Below are 23,810 nucleotides of genomic sequence, written 5' to 3' on the forward strand. Positions count from 1 at the left end.
TCACCAAAGGCAACTGAAAATTACTTTGATGACGCAAATCATGTACACTTCACCAAGCATGTGGGTTATATCCTTTTCAATTCCTTATCAGTTCCCTGAGGAACTGATAGCTCCATATCTCAATGCAGCTGGTGGCTGATGACACCCTTTAAAAAGCTATAGCGGCTGAATTTTCAGAAATCCTCACAAATATATATATATGGCACACAGACATGCCCGGTGGTCAAAGTGTGCTAGTACAGACACTGTGTCAATATTTTTTAGGAAGTCACAGAGAAACCCAAGCCCTTTTCAAGCATCCTGGATGATGACAAATCCCTGTTCATTCGGGCTCCTGTTCCTCCACTTTGATGTGAATGGGCAACCCAGCCTACACTGGGGCACCTTCCTAGGGCTGATTATGTGACTCTTGTGTGGAGATCTGGACCCTGAGCTGTCTGACTCAGAAAATAGGTCACAGAGCTGGTATAACTACCCAGCAAGCCCTGTTTTCTTCAAATGAATAGCACATAACGCAATCATGCTTCTAACACTAGCATTGCAATTAGAAAACTATGACTACATAGTGTTATTGGCTTGGTAAGCAAAGCAGTAGTTTTCAGTAAGATTATATTAATTAGCTTTTCTGCCCTGATTTGCTGATTAGCCTTTTTGTTCATATCTTATCTTTTTCTATCCAACTAATATTAACTTTTATTGAAAATGTAGTATTTCCATTTTAAGAAACTCTAGCATATGAACACAAATTACTAAGTTTATGACCAACTGAACCCCACTAACAGGGAATTACACAAGAGGTTACCTGAATGGTATGACACTGCAGGTGGGCTCAGAGGCTGCTTCTGCTAGGCAGACTCCAGCTCTTTCAGAGCCTATAATCTAAGACAACCAATGAAGGTTTGAATAGAAAAAAAAAAATTTTCCCCAAGACATTCATGCCTTTGCATATGCAAAAAATTATTATAAATAGAGTTTCCACTACCCCCAGACACACAGCAGCATAAGTGTTAATAATAACTGATAGGTTAATAAGGTAGCCAATTCACTGGCACCAGCAAAACAAACACTTCTTTTGCATGGAGAGACTAGCTATTCTCAATAGTTTTTTAAACCAGAAATTAGTCCTAAAATGATGAATTAAAAAAAAAAAAAAAAAAAAAAAAAGAATAGTCACTGATTACTAATTTACTCCTCCCCATTGTTGTGGCATTTCTTCCTCTTCCTTGAGGCATTTCTGCCTCTCCACCGCATTTTTCCTGCTAAAACAGGACTTTTGTCCCATCTCTGTATCTGCATCCCCAGCTCTGCAATGATGGGTCAAAGCCACCCCTAGAATATCGACTCCATTTTAGTCCCCCCAACAGCTGCCCATAGGGTTGAATCCCAGCACTTATAACGAGATGTGCATTATTTATAGGCAGATTTGTCTCCTGTACCTGGGGAGGAGAAGCTGCCCCGTCCCTACAGCAAGAGGGCAAATACATTCCATTCAGTGGGGCCAGGTGGGCAGAACAGGGGGCAGTGTCCCCCGCTTCTTCCCTGCACTGGTACCTGAACGTGTTGCGTGGCTGGGTCATACACGCCTCTGCGCATGGCTATCAGCTTGGCATGTTCATCCACCAGGTCTTCTCGTTCCTCAGCAAAGGCCAGGATCATGCTGAACCGTGGCAGGTAGAGCAGGGCTGGAATTCGATAGCTCCAGGTACCGTTCCGGAATAATGCTTCTTGCTCCAGGACAGGGAACGCAGCCATTGTGCTGGGGGGAAGAGGACAAAGCACACTGCATTTTCACCCAGCAAAGTGTCATGGGGCAGATTCCACTGCTTTTTGCTCTCTCTGCTCAGTGGGACTTGTTGGGCATTGAAACATACTTTCAGCTTTGTATTATCCTTCTGCTTTTCCAAAGAGACCCTAGGCATAACGCAGTAGCTGGAACTCAGGCCAAACTTACCCCAGGAACAGCCTGGCTGGTCTGACTGCTGGAGTGTTGCAAGGTAAGTACACCAAATACAGTTAATTAAAAAGCTGTGCTTTGTTTTGTCTTTCTAATTAAATGCACAGGCTGGGTTTTTGTTTTGTTTGTTTGGTTGGTTGGGTTTTTTTGTTTTTGTTTTTTTTTTCTTGTTTACTCTGTAATTCAGAAGACTGTTGATAATAAGACATTGTAGTCATTTCTCTCAAAAGACCATTAATTTCTCTTTTGAGGTTGTATCCAAAACTTGGCACAGAACTTCCACTTTGCCAAATATAAGCTTAAAATCCCATATAAATGACACACTGAGGCAATCCCTGGCCCCAGGTGTGCCCCAGTTTGAGGATGGCAAGCATCGAGCATGAATAAGGAAAGGAAAATAACACCCCTCCTTCCATAAGATCAAAAAACAGTCTGAATGGTGTCACATCACTTGGGATGTGACCAGGCAGAAACCTTGTCCTCTCTACAGTGATTTAATAGCAATGTTATGAAGGAAAGCAAACATGAGGGCCAATTTAGGGAAGCTGCCTCTGTGTAACTGGTCTGTGCTATGCCCCCACATATCCTCTCTTCCCCTCCTCAGACCTGTTTGACCCTCTGCCCTCTTGTACCAGTGAGCCAACTCATCTCAGTAAAAAAGCCAATAGATTAAGGGAATTGTGTCTCAGCAGATGGGGGAAAAATAAGAAAGAAAAAAAAGAAAAATATAAAATGAAAAAAAAAATCTCACATGATGCACCAGAAACTGAAGGCTTGGATATTCCCTGCTCAGCAGAGAAGGTGGGGAAGAAAAAAAAAGAAAAATCAATATTAAAAAATCAAGCCTTAGATCTCTGACGCATTGAGTGGGTAGGATAGCAGGAAGAAGATGACAATACACTATGAGTAAGAAATTCAAATGCCTCCTACCTCGCTGAGGCAAGACTTGCTGCCCTCTTCGTTGAGGATTCTCCTATTTACCTAAATCTTGGAAAGTGCTATAGCAGCTACTGGACATGGATTAGCTCCTGATGTTCTTGAAGGCTGCTTTGATAATTCAGGACCAGATATGGAGATAGCTGAAGAGTGCTTGTACCTACCTGGAGAATGCTTTGTACTCTTCCATCTTTAAGAAGATTATATTAGCTAGCCTAACTAACATAGACTTGGTAAATTTTGGGGGTTTTTTTAACAGCATTTATTTCTGAGTCAGGAAAACACAGATAAACTGAGTTTATCCTTCAGACAAGTCTGAAGCACAAGGCTACCAAGCTCACAGGACCATATATTCCACTGTATCCAGATCCATAGCTAGGCAGCAAGTGTTCAAATATTCCTTGTTTTTGCGTTCCAGGTACATAAATATCAGTGAGATTTTTGAACTCACATCACTGCTCAGAACGGTCTGAACTGCACTGCTCTACCTAAAGCCAGCTGTACAGTCCACAGCAAGCCCCAGCTCCACTGCCACTCCGATCCAAAGGCACTGGAAAGGGAAGTCAATTTCCCAGGAGCAGCTGCTCCCTCCTCATTGTCACAGAAGATACAGCAGCGTGAGGAAAGGCAGCAGCACTGCTACCATACAGAGTGTTACCAGAACTGGATACAGCTATCCATGCAATAACATGAAGGAAATAGGAAGACCTTCCTAGAACAAATAACTGTGCTGTTTGCTACTTACCAGCATGGATCTGGCTATTTATGGCTCCTGAAAGAGAAACTCACCAGTGTGCTTCCAGACTATTTAAAGGGAGATTATTTAAAGGGAGATTAGTCAGCCTGTCTAGTGCAGCACAGGTTCCCTAGTGTTTCTGCTCATTATGCCATCCTGATCTTGCAGTCCTGCTTCAGAGCAGGGCAACAGGGAAGGAAAAGAAAGGAAAAAAAAATAAAGAAGAAAAAAGGGAGAGAGAGAGAGAGAAATCTGGGCTGGTCCGTGAAGCCCTTGATAGAAAGCCAAGAGACCAGTGCCACAGGAGGCCATGCTGCAGCCTGCTGCACATGAGTCCCTCCTGTCTGAGCCTGTCACCTGCACGCAGCTCTGCCCACATTCTCAGCCCCTCTGTGACATGCTCACTGTGAGTGCCACAACATCTTCCACTTACTGCCAAATGGGGATTGAGGAAATAGCTGAACTGGGAGTAGCTGCCATAGAAACAAGCCTGAGGTTCCTGGACACAGCAACTATAATCAAGGAAAATACTGGAATCAAGTGACATTTCCATCTATCCAGAGACCAGACAGAGATACGTGTGTGTGTGTGTGTGTGTGTGTGTGTGTATACACTAGTACATACATTTCCCACACACAGTGTGGGTATTATGGCTGTATGTATATATATACATGCTATGTATCCACCTGCAAAGAAACTTTTCCATCCTTTTTTAAACACACAAAGTCAGTATTTAGCTTTTTTTGTGTTCTTCCTTGTGGATTCTCATGCAGAGCCTGAGTCATAACAGTGTGAGTTTCACACAGAATCAAAAATGCAGGATCTTTAAATAAGCTTTAAGTTCACAATATATATATTAAAAGAAAGCAAAATAGTGCTGATTTACTTGTCCAGCCAACTGAAAGGAATTGATTTTTCTTTTGACCCCAACCTGTATTCAAAGGCATGCTCACCAACTAGACCCTTCTGAATAAAAAAGAAGCAAAATTGGCAAATCATTGACTGGACAGCCATACAAAGAGTGTTCCAATGTTCATACTTCAGGAGTGCAGGAAGTCAAATCACACATGCTAGTCCTTCCAAGGCTACATTGCCAGGGGATGTGTCTGTCCATGATGCTACTGGGTTCCTAAACCTCACTGAAATAGCACTGGCTGGCCTGCAAGGAAGAAAAGAGTGTTGCAGCCAGCACACCCTAAGGACATGGGCAAGACAGAGATCCAGCAATAGCTTTTGAAACACTAAGAGCTAAATTGGAAAAAAAATATAAACTTCTAGGAATACAAAGGCCTGAAACAGAAGCAAGAGACTGGAGAGCTGTACACATGAAGACAAAAAATTGCTCAGACCAGTATCAATTCAACAACCTTGGACAGAGAGTTAGCTGTACTTTCATGAACTATAGGAGTAAGAAAGGGGAACTGGATGTAGTAATTTTTTTTCTTAAGGGAAAAAAATATGGCTGGTCAACTCTTTCTGGATGATAGAGGTACTAGTGAGGAGAAGGGAAATTTATCATGTAGCCATTAAGCCAATATCCGCTACTGTGTTTTGGTATTTACTGGAGTCTTTAATTTATTTTCCAGGTTTATCCTAGCAAAGTGTCGTATTCAGGGAGGCTGATGTTTACCTGCAATTCCTCTCCAAGGCACGAGGGAAGCTGCTGCACTGAGATCCAGTACCTCACCTCTGGGCAGGACTGGGCAGACAGGGAAAGATGAGCACACTGCAAACAGTAAGAGAAGAGGGAGTTAAACTGGAGGAAGCCATTACTCATCATTTGCAAGTTACACAGCTGTAATGATTTCCAAAGCAGAGACCGTTTCCAGCACACCAGAAGAGTCAAAAGAAATAAGTTGTCAACAAGTGAATCTATGGTGGATTTCATCCCTGGAAGGAGCCCAAGTGGCAGAAAAGAAAAGGTGCTGGTCGACACCAGAAGAGAGTACTTGTTCCTTCCACTTCTGTCCTTCAAGGCAGCTCACATGGACTTGGAGCAGGATGAGCCATTGCATGTTTATTTGCTTTAATCCTCTCCAAGAAAAGTGAGTAAAAAGCATAACATTTCCACTGGCCTCAGCTTCTGTAAAAACCTGTTCTGAACATGATCAGAACCAAGCTGAAATGACAGCATGTCTTTAAAACAAACCAGCAGAAATGAGGCAATATGCTGAACTTGATCCCTTGGTCCCTGTCAGAGAGCTCTACATTCTGTAGAGCAGGTAGCTGGTTCTTGAATGATTTCAGATAGGTCCCAAAAGAACTATCCAACTCATTAAGGGAGAGTCTGGGGGAAAAAAACAGAATAAAAAAAACCTGAGTCAAGTGCAAAACTCAACGAAAATTCCACTTTTCAAGGCAAGCACAAGAACCCAGGACTGATAATTTTCTACTCAGCATCAGACCTGGACTTACAGTGTTTTCCAAATGTATAAAGTCAACCAAGCATTATGCCAAAACACACTCCTTGTCTCACTTAAAGGGAAATAAGACATTTCTCTTGGGATATTGCATAGAGGGGTCCCAGAAGTCATCACGTTCCAGTTGTATACGGCTAAGAAATAGAAAATCCAGTTTGCTTCTAGAATAATTGCTGCACAGTACACTCCTGCATGGAAGTTTCCCTCCCTCCTAAGCAGCATGACTGTGCCTGTTTCTGCCAAAGCCCAGCATCAGAGCACTCCATCTCCAGCCTGCTTATGCCCTTAGACCCTAAACTAAATCTAGGCTATGGAATTTCTTAACAAGTCAAGCAACACACATTTATTTAGTCTACTAAATCACCCTCATTGTAAAGTCAGAAAGATGTTATCAGCAAAAACTGTCAAACAATAAACCTTAAACAAATTAAAACATTCAGAAATGTTTTTAAATGTTTTTAAAACTGACAAAGACACAAGATTGGAATTACTTTAATCCAGCGGCCAATTGAACTAAACTTTTTAAGCACACTGGAAACAGAAAGTTTCTTTTATGGTAAAAACGTCGTACCACATTTACAAGGGGATTTTCCATCACCCCAGTACGCGCTTTCCTAAACAATCAGTCAGGGTCTGCTTTCAAACTGTTGTGGCTCATCTTGGCAGTAGCTCCTGTGCCTTAAAGTGGACGTTTTCTTAGCAAGAGAGAGGAATCACATGAAACAGCAGTATTTTTCTTAAAATATATTTGGTGGGGGAATACACAAACTGCATTCCTATTTGAACCTACAAAATGCTGTATTTACCTTTTTAGTTCCTAGCAATATCCACAGTTATGAAAAGGAAAAAAATAAAAAGGAAAAGAAAAAATACCTTTTTTACTCTGTGTCTTCTGGAAGTCACATCAAAAGGAAATAAATAAATAAATAAACAAATAAAACCAGAACAAAAAAAAAGCACTCCTAATGGATTAGACAAAAGGGAAGGCTCACCACACTCTTACCAGCTAATCTCCGACCTGCAAAATTATTTATGTTGGCAGCAATGCCAGCTGTTGTGGATCCCCAGGAAAAGCTATCAGCTGGCATATAAACACAAGCTTACATTTAAATAGCAAACCTGTTTTGCATATAAGGGGTGGTTCTATGGGAGCCAGACAAACAATAGGGAAAGACTTTTACATTATCATAGTAATTAAGCAGCATGTTTCTACCTGCCTGCGTTGCCACACTATGGCACAGCTGTTGTTTCTATACAGTTCAGCATGCTGTCTTGTTTCTTGGTGCTTTACTCCCCTGGTGCTGAGGAAGGCAAAGTTCCGCTGGTTGCAGCATGTGGACTCCCAGTGCTTTCCCTCAGAGCTCTGGGAAAGTTTGCCTAAAGAACCCACAAAACTGATATAACCAACAGGTAATGGTGGTGTGATAATCTAACATTCTGTCTCCACACACCTCCAATCCATCAACATGTTCTTTATGGATAAGAAATGGGTTAACTCAGGAGTGGCCAGGCAGGAATGCAGGAATGACATGCTGATGCATTCAGGTGCAGCTCCCAGAGCCTCTGTGGAAGTGTTCCAAGGCCAAACTATCCCAGCAGCTGCAGGCAAGGAGCTACTGGGGGGAACCAAGCAGAGCGAGGAGAGTACAAGCCTAAGGTCACACCTGAGGAAGAAAGGGATGGCAGTACCCCTTCTCCCAGCTGTGCCCTGGCTGGCTGAGAGGCAGCACCTGCAGCTGCTGCAAGTACCCAAGCAAATCATTTCACAACTACATTGTGCTACTGCTGTCAGAGATGACAGCAGTATCCCATTTCCTCTCCCATTTCTTGCTGCATCCCTTGAGTTCCCCTCTTCTCTACTGAGTTTCCATTGCTGCCATTAACACTTCTTGTCTTTGAAATTATCTGAAAGAATGAGAATAACAATCCTGTGAACAGATCTTGCTAGTCGTGGAAAAAGAGTAAGAAAAGTCTCCTCATTTGATGGCAGTTGTGGTTGATCTGTGCAAGCCAAATAGGAAGCTGCAAAGATGTGGATTTACAACCAATCAGCTGAGCAACCAAATTAAGGTAATGCTTCTATATTACTCTGTTTCTCTTGGGCAACCCTGTATCCTTTCCTGTGCCAGCAAGAATCCTCATCTTACCTTGGCAAGCCATCAGAGGATATGAGACTGGCAAAAAATTAATCCAGGAAAAAAAAAAAAAAAGTGAACCGTTTCTGCTGGGTCATTGTCCTGGATTGCGTCAGCAAGAGTCCATCAAGCAGCAGAATCTGCAGCTGGAGCAGGAGCATGAAGCTGCTGACAGGAGGAGCAAACTCAGACCCAGACTAGCTCTTAGTCATTGGATCTAATTAGCTGCACTGTAAAACCACACCCCGTGTTTACGAACCTTGCCTAACTGGGCAGGTAAAGTATGGCCTTAATTGGGGCACACAAGAGAAAACTGAAGGCATTTGTATCTCACTGCATTACCTGGAATCAAACAAGTGTGTAAGGAAAAGTCCTTCCAGAGACAATATCATTGACATCCACCAGATACTAACTTTTAACAGTGGCTCCTGGAGAAAATCCAGAGTCAAGTAAAGCAGAAGCAATTAATAGAGGACAAAAGACATTGAAGAGGCTGCTAAGGTGCAGTCTGCCTGAGAGCGAGACATGAATGATTGCTTTATGGATTTCTTCCACTTTTTTCTTCTCCCTGGCTAGCAGCAGTGTTATTCAGGTGGTTTTCTGAGTCACACACTTGGCTTCTGCAGCCAGACAACCCATAAATACTCATTTGTTTAATAGAAATCACCTTTCCCTGCTGCAGCTTAAAACTGGTTGTCCATCTCTTCTGAGTGGAAGTCCCAAGTGTGGCTTGGTGTGGTGGCAATGGTTCCATGGGCTACAGTGGCAGCGTGCATATGGCAGAGTAGCTCTGCTTCTGGCCACCTCCCACCTTCCCTTATCGGCTCTTCCTCTCTGAGTAAGATTCCACACATTCCCCTGCAGCCAGCTGGGGTGCCCTGACTTTGACCCACTCTCCAGGACCAGTCAGTATCAGACATGGCTGTGCAGAAGTTAACAGTTTAGAAAGGCTAAATCTACTCCTAAAATGAAGGATGTGCTGCTTAGTCGTGCTATGAGGTTAAAATGAGGGAATCCCAGTGCAGGACAGTCCCACAATCAACATGCAGGTGCCCCACACTGCTTCCCTGCAGCCACCAACACCACAGCCAGCATCCAGGCTCCGGCACTGCTCTTCAGCCTCCAGCCCATAGCACAGACCTCTATTTGCAAAACCCCTGCCTTCTGATAAAAGAAAATGTGCTTTTCCCAAACAACATGTTGTGTTCTGAAACTATTTTACAAAACTGTTCCTTATTAATTATCAAAAATTGATGTCCCACTGTAGACATGCACAGCCTGATCCTTCCTCTTTCCTTTCAGTGTAAATCAAAGTCAGTGTCACCACTGAAGTTTAAAACAGGTTTAGGTCTGAGGAGGATCAAAATCTTCACTTCTATTGTTCCACACTTACTTCATTGCCCTTATATCTGATTGTTGTAATGAAAACGTTTTTAAAAAGGTTAAAAAATGCAAATGGGGTGTGTGGGTGCATTAATAAGAGGATATAAAAATAATGCAGAAGATAATATAATGACAGAATCCTGAACAATGGAGCATTTGAATTTGGAGGACCGTGTTCAGTTTTGGGTGCCACCTCTTAGGAAAGATATCGCAATAGCTGCAAATGGAGGCTGAGGAAAAGAATTGAGAAGCTAATGTTCATGAGTGTATGTGAAAAATTGGCAGGAAAACAAGAAATGGTAGATCTAGTGAGTGACAGGCAGTCCATTAAAAATTGCCAATGTATATTTCCCTTGCAAAATGCTCAAACTTGATTCCGTTGATTCCCAACATCATTAGAAAGGCAAGGCTGGCTCAGGTAATTCAGTGGTTTTGCTGTGCTGTACAGTGTAGCTGCTGTTGTCAAGCAGCTGTAGTTCAAATCAAGAGGTCTGTGGGGTCAGATCATGTGAAGCAGCAATTACATAGTACTGCAAATTTTAAGTTAAAACATGATGTACTGCTTTCCAGGCATTGGGAAACATGGTATCCTTGGTGCAGAGGATAAATCCTACAGACCTGGGCTTTGACTAAAAGTCTGTTATATCTCAGGAGGAAAAAAAAGACAAACAAGAAAAAGCCAAAGTAATAATAATTATGAATGTAAGAAGCAAATGCTAATGGCAGAGATCTTTGGGAAACAGAGTTCACTAGATGAGAAAACATCCACTGTTTTCTTTTAATGCCAATTCTAGTTAAGGAAAAGAGCCTCTGAGCACATTTGAGACGAGCACCTTACTATCCTTATCAACTGTAGGTACAACAGGCATGAGGAGCAGGTACTCTTTGGGTTTGTACTCTTTCACACTCCACTGACTCCACTTATATTACTTTTGATTTCCATCAGGAGGAGTAAGCACAGAATCCTGCTGCTGATTCCTGTCTCACAGTAAATACAATTTATTTCCTCACCTTGTGGAAAAAATTGGACAAAATAAAAAAAATATTCTCTTAACTCAAAGGGCAACAGCCTTATCCCATAGTAGACCTGTAAGCCTTCTGGCACTCTATGGTGAGTCATGGGTTTGTCACAGGGAAGGTTCCTCACCCTGTGAGAGACAACACCCTAAAAACAGCCTGCCTATTATACACATTACACCATTTCTCCATTTACTTTGCCCATTTGGAAGAAAAAAGAAAATACACTTTATTTTTGTTAGCAAAATGAATGGCATGATCTATGAGAAGCAAAGGAAGAGAGGTGGTGAGGTTTGAATACAAAAAGAGGATTGTAGAAGCAGGATTTATTTAGCCTTCAAAAAAAACCCACTGAGGAGTCACTGCAGCAATTTAACGATTGGAAAATGCAATAAAACCGTCATTTCTTGCTTCATGTACTCTGCAGTGCTCGGACACTCAGATGAGCAAATCTGAAGCACAAGTCTAGCTTAAATTCACCCTAGGCAAGTCTTGCAACAGATAGAAGCCCAAATTCCACTGCATCCTTCATTCCTGAGTCCTGCCAGCTCTCAGACCAGGAGTGCACAGGCCTGATGGCGACCTTGATTAATCATTACAGGATTAATTGCTGGCAGCCCTCTATGCCAGACCAGACCTTCAGCTGGTATAAAGGGACATTGACACTGGTGACCATGAATCTATTATGCTTGAGCTCAAATTAACCCAAGCTTAACTCAGCGAACATCTTCCATGGAGTAGGCTGGGCATACAGCTGCATTTTAAAAAGAGTAATGTTGTGACCAATTAAAATATTTTGAAATGAACAAGATACCTGGCAAGTTCAGTGAACTTCAAAAAGAAAATAAAAAACAAAGGAAAGATTAGCATCAAATTCAGCAGGCTATGTGATGCTTTTTCTAAGAGTCAATCCAAATGCAGTCTTAAAAATACAAAGTGAGTTATCCAAGTATGAAGGGAAAATTCTCTCCTAGGAATAGTACTGATCCAAGCAACCGCTAATATTTGTCTTCCTTTGAAGCACAGGGCCTAAGATGCCCCCAGAAGAGAGACGTTCAAATCACAGCAAGCAAGTAGTCCGGTAATAAGAAATTATTTCAAAAGGGAAAATTATCATAGGCATTTGGATTGATCCAAAAAGCCTTAAAATAAAACCAAGCTGGCTCTGCTGTATCTACCCCAGTGCCCAGGTATGTGAACACACATGAAATTAAGAAATGGCAATCTAAAAATAGTCATAAACATGTAGGTCTTTTCATCTCAAATGGCTGGAAATAATGTAAAGCAAGAGCAGTTTCTCATCCAGTGGGCCTTAAAAATGGAAGCAAATACTATTTACTGTTTCCACTTGAGTTTGCAGATTTGGACTGAAGTTTCGCCCAGTTGTTAAAGATTTATACGGTAGGTTTAACAATCCCCTGTCATTAAGCCTTGGCACAAGCAGTGCAAAGGACGTTCAGGGCATATTTGTACTAACTTATCTGGTAAAGAGAAAGCTGTTCCTTTAAACTGTGTTTGCTGTGACTCTGGAAACTGAGCAAACAAAATCTGAGGCACACTTTACTCTCAAGTCTAACTGACAGGAAGGTACAAGGACTGAAGGACAGTGAACTTCTGTAGGACATACCTGCCTCTGGATTCACAACTGAATTGCAAATCCCTAACAATTTGGGGGAGTTTAATTCAGACTTTATGGAAATACCTCATCCCAACGGCAAATGAGAGACTGGCTCAGCCCTTGAGTGTCAGGTGAGTAAAATCCTATTCTGGGGGGATGCTGGAAGAGGAACTGCCCGAGGAGGAAACCTCAGGCCACAAACAAAGGCACAAATCCAGTGCCCAAGAAAGAACTGACTTTGCTCTACAAGCAAAGTCACACTGAAGGAGTCCTGTGCAAGCCAGAGAGAGCACAGTTGTGACACTGTTGAAATACTGGCTGACAGAGAGGAGAGACACCACTGGGACAACCTGGTAGGCATAAAACCCACCACCCACAGGGAGAAGCCTAGTCAGAGGGGAGACCTAGACTGCAAAGAATGGCATTCATATGACCAAGTGAACAGCAAACATTCCCAAACCAACCAAGCTGTGTGTATTTTTCCAGGAGCAGCACAAGTTGTGATTTTTCCTGTCAAACAGTTTATGTGTGATCTTGCTTTAAAAAATATATATAAATAAAGACAGGAAATATGAAAAACAGCCTGTTTTCCTCTTACCTCCAGGCTGATCCTTCCTCTGAGCCAATTTTTCCTTTCACTCTCAGGAGGCCAATTGCTGTGAATCCAGTGTAGCTGTGAACTCTCTCCCAGCAATTATGTGTATTTTTAAATGCACAAAGTAAACAAGGACTCAAATTTCATAAGAACAAGGTAGCTCTTCTGATCTTAAACTATCAACAGATTCAACCGTTATAGTGGAACTGTCACTTCCAGACCTAGCTGAAAGTAGGAAATTGCACTAAAATAATGAAAACTATTTAGAATATTTGGCTGAACCTGCAAGAAGTACTAATTGGCTGGCATCCATTTTAACAGACAGACAGGTATTTTATTCAGGGCTGATTTTCTACAGATACAAATTGGGACTGTTAATTTGAACCTACTTTAAGAAAAACTCTAAATACAGATGTGTGAAACACCACAGTAACTTCCAGACAAGAAGAACCCAAAGAACCCATTGTCCCATATTGCTATATTTTGGACATTTGCAAGACAACATAAAATGCTTTAACAATACAATTACCCTCATCTGTCCCTGAGTATGTGGCCAGTGCCTGGGGATTTCACTCAGATTTTCCTTTTGAAAGTAGCTTGTTCTATGATTTCAATAGGCAATTATAATTTTCCCCTCAAATAGTTATGGGAGGAAATAATGCATGTTTCCAAGCACGACCCCATGGAAACTGCCCCATCATATCTAAAATAAGGAAAATTGACAAGACTCAGTAAAAGCCTGGAACAATCTGGAAGTCTCATCTCCCTCTTGCCTTCTCTTTCCTATATGAAATCATCTTGGAAAGAGATGTCTATGATAAAACAGGTCAAGCAGGCTACTCAATCTGCAAAACTTGGACTTTGCTTTTCCAAAAGGAAGCAATTCCTAAAACAATAACCCTTTTTAGGAGCAGTTGCAGTCAGCTCAAATAAAACTTAAAAAGAACAACAGGGCCACTGAGGAACTAGAAATCTAGACAAGATGCTTGCTTTTCACTTGGGGACTGAAATATAGAAAACATCAAACGAAAAATAACCAAAACCAAGAGAATACTCAATCTAGTTCATTTTTCCTTTAATTACAGTATGTTCCAGAGTTCTTTTGAGCACGTCAGGTTATCTCATGTCATGCTCTTGCACTTATATTGAGTTCCTGCTTAAGTAATTCAGAAGAAAAAAAGACTATAGAAAAATGCTGGAGTATTCACAAACTATAATATACTACTCCTAGTCTAGAGATGGGGAACTATGACTGACGTGCTCCAGATTTCCCAGGGAACTGCAGTAGAGCTAAGAAAATCCATCTATGCTCCCAGAACCCTATCCTGTGCCACAGCCATGAGATTAACTACCCTCGTCCCAGCCTTCCTCTTTCTGTGCTTGAAAACTGGGAATGAAGAGGAGGGTAAAAGCTGCTGTTAGAAGGAAAGATCCAGAAGGGAAAGTTTTGCCAACCTTTTCCAGCGCTTGGGTAAAGTGAGCTACAGAATTGCAGTTGCAGAAGCATGACACTAATTTGACAAGATGGAGACTCCTTGGGCATATACATGCAGCCAGAACACTGCATATGTCCCTTGTTTTCTACAGTACCATGCTGGCTGGGTCTGCAGCTGGCAAATTAGAGGCAAGTGGGGAAGGCTTGGGATTGATTGCCTAAGACCTGGGCTAGTCCCCTAGTATGGGGAGAGAAGAGGCTACTCTGCACTGGGAGTTGCATTCCAGCAAGCTTCTCTTCCCACCAGGGTCTAAATACGGCTATCTTGAAGGGGAAGTTTGCATTGGTCAATGCTGTTTGCTAATGAGTTTCCAGAGTTGTGTATCAAATGCTTTTCCTGAGTTACTAAAGACCCATGCAGTCAGAGTAACAGGCTGTAAGAATAGAATCAGCTTATGTCATGTTTGAAATTAGCTTGATGCAGTTGACAAGGATAGCATGGCATAGCAGCACTCCAAACCTGCCTGGCTTTTCAAACTAGCAGTAATCAGCCTAACAGGATTCTGATGTCTTAGTGACTTCTGGCTCTCCTGTAGCTACACATTTGCAAGCAGATTCACTAAACAGGCACTCCTTGGACCCTCCACCTAATAAACACTGAGGGAGGAAAAAGTGAGAACTCTACTATTTCTTGATGAACAAAATTAGCCTTCTCTTTCCCTGCTTCTATATGGAACCTTTCAAATGAAAAATCCTATGAATTCTTACCTTTCTGCAGTTCAAACAACCACCCATGCTCATTTCTTCCATAACAAGTGTCTAATACACAACCAGCAAATCTAGAAATAGAAGTGGGCATCATTCTGTTTTTCCCCAAGAGCAGCACAGGTCTTGTCTGCCCAAGGGACACTTGGCTTGTCTGCTTACTAATGAGTCTGTCTTGAAAAGCTTCAACCAAGACATCTATTAATCCTCCTTTTCCAAGTGTTCTAGAATTACTAAACCTCTCTGCTTTCAGCAAGGCATTATGCCCTGGATATTATTTCTCGTACTGTGTTTTTGACTAAATCATTTCATCAGAGACTAAAGCTTCCATAGCTTAGTGCTTTAAGTTTTTAAAGTAACTTCTACATTGCATACACATTCTGTGGCTAGAAGGCTTCACACAGCCCAAACAGAACAAACAAAAAGGAACAAGGACTCACAACTCCCACGTGCAATCCTGCAAAACAGAAGAGAGCACCAGGCAGACTGCTGAGAGCCTTCCTGTGTATGTACTTGCAGAGTACATGGGTATCTCCTGCTTTGAGGCTACATCCTGTGATTTGCCCCTAAGCCCTGAGCTGATAATTGTGTACTCCCCCCAGCCTAGGAGATGCAGTGATTTGGTGTTTAATTATTCACTTAACTTCCAGAGATAAACCTGGAAAACCTCAAGAGTTTTCAACCACAGCTACTTAGCAACAATTTCACGAGTATCTTCTCAGCAGAAATAAGGAATGGGATGGCATCAACAGCAAGAACATTTCATAAACAGCAGGAAGAAGGAAAGGCGGGTTCCTCTAGAAGCAGGAGTTCTTGTTAGTAGAGAGATATCAGTGATGTCAGAAGAACAAGGATGAGTTTTAAACATTTTATTTCTCAGGACTCTCTCAAAATCTTCGAGCAAAGATGCAATTTCACTATTGCATGTATAATAATTTAAGGAAAGGAATAGAAATAAGGTCAGATTTTTTGTTTTATTAGTATTATAATAAAAAGCAGAAAAGTTTTTAGATTTCCACTTGTGCTCTTCTGTATGATTTAAAAATGAGGTTGACTCCTTCTACACAGCTGTAGGGAACGTGTGTGTTTTTATATGTACATATACACATACGTAGTACAGCTCCAGAGGTGAAATTCTTTAACACCTTAGCTCTTGTCTATGGCTACATCTACTACATGAGGCCCAGGGGATGAAGCATTGAATTCAATGGGATAGGGCTGGACCACTCACTGAGTTGCATGGATTGAGCAAGGATGACAATTAGTAGCAGCATATAAGAAAGCACATCCTTTTAGATAATTGTTTTTGAATCATAAAGAATCAGTAAACAGTAAAAAAGATAAACCATGCTGCAGCAGAAAAATATGCAGCTTTTTACTGTTATTTACTAAGTATATATATATATATATTAGTTAATTTAAACAAAGTAGTGAAATAGGTCATGTTTCATGCAGAGGGAATTGTATGAAGGCATGTATCCTCTTCTGTCATGTGTCGTAACATTTGTAGAACACACTTATTTGGTGGTCGTATGGACACATGGCTTACCTTTATGCATAGAGCTACCCACAATGCCAGACTTAATTCCAGAAACAGTTTTAGAGCTAGTAAGAACATCTGAGTAATTTTTAGCCACTTTAAATGTACTGGTTTCTCTCTCCATCCCCATTCATTTGGTCTGAGGGTTTCAAAAGCACATGGTTTGGAGGATTTATTATATGGGTCCAATGTATTTATTTTTAGTAGCTGAAGTATTTCTAAAACAGGTTCTCTGTAACATGTGCAAGACAAAAAGGGTTTTCTTGTCACAAAAGTGTAATGAACTATATAATTCTGTCTTGGTTTTGCTTGCTATAAATAAGGTACCAGCATAGAATCATGGCAATAGAACCATTATGTTAGCTTCCTCAGCTGAAAGACTATCTCACAATCAGAGTGGTTGTCGTTTGATTCTGTTAAGGCTGGTTATAGAATTCAATCTTATTTACAAAATGAGCTCAAAATGTTTAATTTATGGAAACATGTGGGGTCAAACTACTTTATATTCTTTCAGCCAGCATTCCCAAACTCATGGTCTAATTTTCTCTGGCTTCTGCTCTGAACCTCTTTGGTCCATGTGTTACTATCTGGTCAGTCTGTTCTCATGCTCCACCTGTTTGTCTCTACCTCTGTGCCTTAATCAAATAATACCTTGGCCTTGCACCTAAATAGTTGAAATTCCTTTGTCATGTACATTGCTCTGGACATGCGCTTAAGTGTCTTTTGCTGCCACTTAATAGAAAGCATCAGGATTATAAACACTTCCAAGGATGGTGATCCCAGCCAGGAACAATGAAAATATAGATATTTGTGTAGTCAGGCAGTTGAGGGCTGTGAGAGCTTTAGGGTAAGATGTTACCACGCCCGTACATCCTTCTGCTGAAAGTCAGTCCCCCTGGAGCAGGGGTGGCTCAGCAGGACACGTGAGAGCGCCACACACTGGTTCCAAGTCTTCACCTCAACCACTGATGAGGCTTAAAAAAATTCATAGCTGCATCTGCTGAGAGCTAAATCTGCCAGAGCCTAGGGCTGAGTCTGTGGGTGTTAGTATTCCCCTGACTCAGACAGAAATATCTCCCAATGCAAATGCAGGCCTGAGCTTGGGCAGAGTCCCAGAGCCTCTGCCAGGGTCCTCTCGCATGTGGCACTCCTTAAGGGTTTGGCACCCGCATGAGCAAGAGCGGCTGTCGATGAGTAAGGCCTGTTGCTGGATTTTGGACTGTGCTGCATACCAGCAGAGCTGGGTTTGCCTCATTATCATGCAGAGTGAAAGAATTTAGAGATGACATTCCACTCCAATTAAAACCAAGTAACATGGACAAAAGTCACTGTCTAACACACGAGCAGGGATGTAATGGGGACTGTTGCTGATGGGAGACACAAGTTTGGTTTTGGTTTGCACAAGACTTTAAGAAAAGCATTTTAAAATTAAACCATTAAGATGCAGCTAAATTAGTATTTGCATGTACATTTAAAGAAGAAATATTAAAGGAGCCATGTTATTTATAAGGGCTTGAAGTCAAAATTCTGTCCTGAAAGAGCGCTATCTGGTTCATCAAATATACATGAAAGGTGCATCCCTATATTCAGCACACAAAACCTTCCAGATGAGTCATTAATAGAGCTTTTACACTTGAGATGACTTCAACACATAAAAAGGAAGAAAAGATTATAAGATTTTCTGCCTTTCTACAGCACAAACACACTACAGCCAAGACAGCAATTTCTGCATTGAGCCCCAAAACAAAATTATGTGGAGCTAGACATCATTTAAAGGGGCATCCAGCCATGGATGGATTTGAGCTGATGGCAAAACTAACACAGCACTAGGTAACACAGAGTAGGCGTTCACTGCCCTGTGTGATGAGAGCAGCCACCTGCATATTTTGAGTGGACACTCAGACACTGTTACCTTCATTCCTGGTGGTGGTAGGGACACAGTCAGACACATGCAATTCTTCTGTGACTGCATGTCCCTATATAGGCAAACCATTCAGTCAAGTTGTATTCATACCTGTTATTTTCTGCTTTGAAACATCCCTGAATCACACAGCTGGAGATTTCAGTCTGTCTCTAGTATTAATTGAGCAATCTTCATTACTCTTCCAGGCTGGGCAACAGTGTTGTATAATATCAGCAATTTGAGCAGTTTTAATTTCAAAATCCTTGTGTTAACTTCCTTATTACAGTGCTTAACACTTTTCAGTCAGCCAATACACCTTCCCACTTTAAAGAGGAATTAGGAATTTATTGAAGGACTGGATTCACCAGCAAGAAGAGCCACCAGTCTTGTCCTGCTGCACCCCTTCTATCACAGGGAAGGCTGGGAACAGGAAGCCAAGTAAGTCCCACATAAATGATTACCTTGTGGCAGTGGAAGAGAGGGTGCAGAAAAAATCCTCCCAGAGACACAGGCTGTCAGATCAGGGCCAGCACCAGGCACACCAAAATAGTCCATTATCCAGGACAACAAAGTACTAGGGAGGCAAAGAATCCATGATCCAGCTGCTGCTCTGCTGTGCTGGAGCTCTGGAAAACTGCCACTGAGAGAGGGGCCAGGGTGTGTGGAGCAGCAGGTTTGGCAGGGAAGGAGATGGCTCTTTCCAGCAGCTCAGACACCACTTGCACCCCTCCTGTCTCAGCAACAGCTGAGGCAGCCAGGTGGCTTTCCAGGGCTGCCAGCCCCCAGCAGCTCCCTCTGCTACCAGTGCCCACCGGCGCTGCCACCAGTGACAGACCACACAGTCTGCCTCTACCATGACTCGTTTAGCTGTGCCTGCCTGGCGCATCGTGGGATGAGGGAGAGATGCTCAACTGGTGCCAGAATGTACCTCCTGCTCCAAACTCCCACATCAAACTGCCCATAATAAACCCATTTGAAATACCTGCAGGTCTACATGGCTGCAATCTCAGCTTTCAGTCTGCAGCTTCTGCTTCTAAAAGCATCCTTATCTAAAAGCCCTAACTGGTTAACAGAAGTTACACCTAATACACCTTTGATACATCTGATACCCTTCATATTCCTCTAAGTCCACTCTCTTTATACAGTGGTCACATCCACAGCCAGCCCATGCCTTGAAAACACCTCCAGTTCCCACCCTCCCAGAGGTAGCAGTGCTCCCTGTTTCCTACACACATCCATATGTCCAGGTCCACACTGTTCTAGGAACCTCAGTCCCTTTTACAGCTTGTATTAGCATCTTACCCAACATCCCTGAGTTCAGCTGTTCTTGTACAAATTCATGGCATTTGCTGGTAAATGCCAGTTTTTTACATAAGCAAGTAAAATTTCTACACAGTCAAATTCCTGGAGGCTGGATTATGTGTGAGTCAAAATGCATATTTCTAGTGTTGCTGTATGTGCATCACTTGTTGGCTTCACTGTTGTCATCTTTCCCTTTTCCCTACAGACTGCTACTTTGGTCTCCATGAGCTCCAGGGAAGTGTTTGCCTGCAAAGCACATTCAGGTGGGTGGTGACTCAAGCCACGTGATTTCAAGGTGGCATGTGACTGTACTTGGGAGGGGTTACTCCTGACAAAAGACCTGGCACTCATCTACCTCTGACTATCAGAGATTAATACCTTCTTCAAAAATTCTCTACAAACACTCAGACAGGGGTAGTTAAGGTCCACACATGCTTGAGCCATTCTCTGTCACAGAATAGTTTGACTGCTACCAGAAAAAAGTAATACTAAATTTGAATGTATCCTTCAAATATATCCCTAGTTTTTTAATACACCTTAATTACTGGAAAAGTCAGGACTATTTGATTGACATATCAGTAAATGGTTTCTCAATACTTTCTTAGAGTATCAATTTTGAAATCAGAAGTATTGACTTCAGAAATGCAGTTTGTTCTTGAATTCTTCATTGGAGAAAGTAAAAAACAGTATATATTGTTTATAACCACCACACTAAATGAGTGCCCCTCTACCTCTCCTAGAAAACATGAAAGTCTCTCTCTCATCCATTGCTATCTTTGTTTCTGGTCAAGGATCTTGTTTGTTAGGGACTGATTGATAACCTGGAAACAAGTTAATTTTTCAGGACAGGCACCCTTTACTCCTCCGATGAACAAAAGAAGGAGTATCTGGCAAAGAGAAGCACACAGGTTTGCCAGGGGTACTGAACACATAGATGAGTCTTTGGGTAACCCAGCTGAGTGTCACCTGGCCATGCAGGGGGCTCCTTCTCTGCCAAGGAACTTTGTAAAAGCTCAACAATGACATCCATGTACTCTCATATTCACTGGGTAGGTGAAAGGGGAAAACAGTCTTCTCCATGCACATATGTGCATCTCTTTGCCTAATGACCCCTTTGGACATTTAATGGTTTTGAAACTACTCCTGACTGGTGAGCAGCTCCTGTGAAAACTTTATCCACTTTTTCAATAAAACACCAGCAGCAATTTGCAAAGCATTGCAAGTTACGTCAGCTTTGCAAAAGCCATGAGAGAGACAGGCCTCAGTATGAGTCACATGGACAAGGGGTGGCCACTTGAAGCACAAAGGAACTTTGATGTAGAGGAGATTGTTATAGGTTCATCTCCTCGAGTGCCAAGGCATAAAATAACCTATAGAAGAGAAATAAATAAAAAATTTAACAATTGTTAGAGTTGGGGTTAAGTAGGATTACAGCTGTAATATTAATTGTAGTCCACTTAGAAGACATACTTCCATCACAGTTGCAAGGATCAAGCCTTTGGGGCTCTAGTCTTGGGACAGAGAAAGGCAGAGGAAAAGAAGTAGCCTCTTCTTTCTTTTCAAACTATCTCCAACAGCAGCTGTTTTTATTCCGTTGTTCCACATACTCACAGAAAAAGAAGTAGGCTTAGTGAATCTCCATACCTCAGAGTAGTTTACAAACCAAACTTAAAACCACCAACAACAAATACGTCCTTCATACACTTCCATTAACTCTGGAAACAGTCCCAGAGCAACCACCATAGTTCCAAACAGCCCAAAAGGCAGAACTGAAGTCAGGATCCAAATTTAGAGCTGCATGCTGTGGTTAGGTTATGAAAGAAGAAAGCAGACTTTCTCCTCTGTAGAGCCAAGAAGCTCATGCCCAGTGCATGATTTCAGGGAGTGACCTTCTCTTTGTAAGGATAAATCATAGTGCCTTCAAAAAATACTGGAAAGCAGAGGATTCACAGATGATGGCCCAACTGTCCCTGACGTCCCAGGGTCTGCTAGAGTGACACCAGGGGCAAGCATGAGGAATGTTTATGGAACACATGAGTTCTCAGAGATTGCAGAAGACCCATAAAAAATGGAAACACCTACTTTCTAAGCTATCTTGTGCTTTGGATTTACTGTAACATAACAAACCAATGATACATGTGACTTCTTAAAACAGCATCTAACTAATCCACAGCACAGTTTTATGCCTTTCTCTCAGCCTGCTGTCGATTTTATATTCACATTTTCTATACAGCATCTCTTTTGATTACTCATGACAGCCCCATCAGTCATAAAATCATATTCAGGAAGATTTTGACAGCTGAAAGAATTCAGCAAAGGACCAGAGAATGCTTAAGTAATCCGTTCACATTTTACCCAGTCCCCCAAAGGCTGAAGGATCAACTGATGTTTTGCTGTTGTGATGTGCCTCCTAAAAATTCTTGGGAGCCCTGGCATAGTCCACATACTGACACACAGAGCAGAGGATTTTTGTGCTGAAGTCACTGTGTGAATGAGGAGGTACACTGGCACTGGACGGGAATTCTGAGAAAGCAAATCAAGCATCTGCACTCTATAACCTTGTCTCTTCTACCTTCATGCTCTACAGTTATGGATTTTTCTTCACTTATCTGCACGGCAGGAGTGAGTGCTGTTGATAAGTATTAGAAGGCACCCAGCCCTGTAAAAGGCATTAATTCTTCTCTATTACATGGAGAACTATACAGATAATAGACAGATTTATGGAGCTTTCTCTTCAGCTTTTACCTTCTATTTAGTAATATTTTCACTCTCATAAAAAAGGACATGGGCACTATCTGTTATACACTCTAAATCAACCAGTAATACCAAACCAAAATATAACATTCTTCCAGTAACATCTGTCATATGTCATGGAATGACAACCATGAGCATATCAAAACAGTGTTCAGGACATTAGAATAAGGCTTGTAAGGTGATGATGTCAGAATGATCTCCGATAAAAAGTCCTGTATAGTCCCTGTTATCCTAATCAGATGATGGACTATGGCCTCTGAACTAACCAGAACTTTGTCCTCTCTTCTCCTGTTCCGTTCTGTTTTGTCTGTCTCCAGCTCTAATCCAGATAAAGCTGATGGAGTTTTGGAAGCTACCTGTCTTCTGCTGCTCTGCTGCTGATCCACCATCTCAGTTGCCATAGAGACAAGTTCTGGAAGCCATGGATGAGCATGGGAGAGAAGCCACCCACAGGCTCTCCAGTGGTGGGCTCTGGCAGGGCCATTCTCAGCACGTACTGAGAGAGTCAGGTTCGGTCTCTGAAGGTGAGGAAGAGTCAGCAGGTGCTAACCCAGTGACGCACGAGGGGGACTTGCACACACAATACATTGCTATTCAAAGGAATTCCAGGTACTACCGATCCATGAGGCTTCCAAAAAGAGGGAAAAGAAAGACTTCGAGAGAGACAATGCACATGCAGCATGCTACAGGTGAGTACCCAAACAGCATTATGCTTCTTTTTCCAGTGAGATTAGAAACTAGAGGAGTCAATAGAACAGAAGGACAGGAAGATAGAAAGCAGCTCAGCAGTCAGCACATGACAGAACACCCCTGCCCTACAGCACAGTGGGCAGAGGAGTGCCATCCTTCTTTTTTCAGCTTGGAAATATAAAATGGTTGGATGTTTAAAGAAATCATGACAGAGAATCTAAACATACGTGGGACTCTGCACTGCCACTCCTCTGCTCTTTAAGAGAAAAATAACTTAGAGAAAGACATGAAGCTGTCAATGAAGCAGGGACTTCTTTAACATACAGAAATTACATATTCAAAAGTACAGAAAACAGCCAGCAAAACCAGAGGAAATTGCAATGGTTCGTTCTGAGGGACAAACAAGACTTCACGAAAGTGCAGTTACTGCTACTTTGCACTGAAGAGAGCTGTGAGAAACACCTAGGCTCCCTTTAAAAAAGGAGCCTGAAATAACAGGAGCACCATCCATAACATACATGCATTCAGCCGTGGCTTCAATAGAAAAGGAATGAGTTGGCTTTCCCTGAGTATGAATAGTACAGAGCATTACTGCAAGGCCAGGCTGGAACCAGGCATCTTTCAGGT

The 23,810-nt window shown here is 42.1% G+C and overlaps 3 protein-coding genes across 8 annotated transcripts in view; 1 reads left to right on the forward strand and 2 right to left on the reverse strand.

Moving 5' to 3' along the window:
• INPP5D (inositol polyphosphate-5-phosphatase D) overlaps positions 1-1,633 on the reverse strand; it is a 61,999-nt gene extending 60,366 nt beyond the window's left edge. Inside the window, exon 1 of the mRNA XM_053986641.1 lies at positions 1,552-1,633. The gene's annotated coding sequence lies outside the window, so the exon portion shown is untranslated. The remainder of the gene's footprint in view (positions 1-1,551) is intronic.
• The window catches only part of NEU2 (neuraminidase 2), a 36,260-nt gene that overhangs the window by 1,272 nt on the left and 11,178 nt on the right, over positions 1-23,810 (reverse strand). For 2 of the 5 annotated variants that reach the window (XM_053986675.1, XM_053986674.1), the window contains 2 exons: positions 5,257-5,352; positions 1,552-1,756 (listed from right to left, as the gene is read on the reverse strand). In XM_053986675.1, the coding sequence (XP_053842650.1) occupies positions 1,552-1,752 (201 nt within the window). In that variant the 5' untranslated portion in view covers positions 1,753-1,756; positions 5,257-5,352. Of the gene's footprint in view, positions 1-1,551; positions 1,757-3,635; positions 3,776-5,256; positions 5,819-22,759; positions 22,850-23,810 lie in introns of those variants that run through there. The other 3 variants (XM_053986677.1, XM_053986676.1, XM_053986678.1) reach the window with 3 other exon arrangements.
• The window catches only part of NGEF (neuronal guanine nucleotide exchange factor), a 37,491-nt gene continuing 36,583 nt past the window's right edge, over positions 22,903-23,810 (forward strand). Inside the window, exon 1 of one of the 2 annotated variants that reach the window (XM_053986653.1) lies at positions 22,903-23,182. In XM_053986653.1, coding sequence (XP_053842628.1) covers positions 22,915-23,182 — 268 coding nt within the window. In that variant the 5' untranslated portion in view covers positions 22,903-22,914. The remainder of the gene's footprint in view (positions 23,183-23,810) is intronic. The other variant, XM_053986654.1, reaches the window with a different exon arrangement.

Source organism: Vidua macroura, chromosome 10 (assembly GCF_024509145.1).
Source record: "Vidua macroura isolate BioBank_ID:100142 chromosome 10, ASM2450914v1, whole genome shotgun sequence".
Taxonomy (NCBI): Eukaryota; Metazoa; Chordata; class Aves; order Passeriformes; family Viduidae; genus Vidua; species Vidua macroura.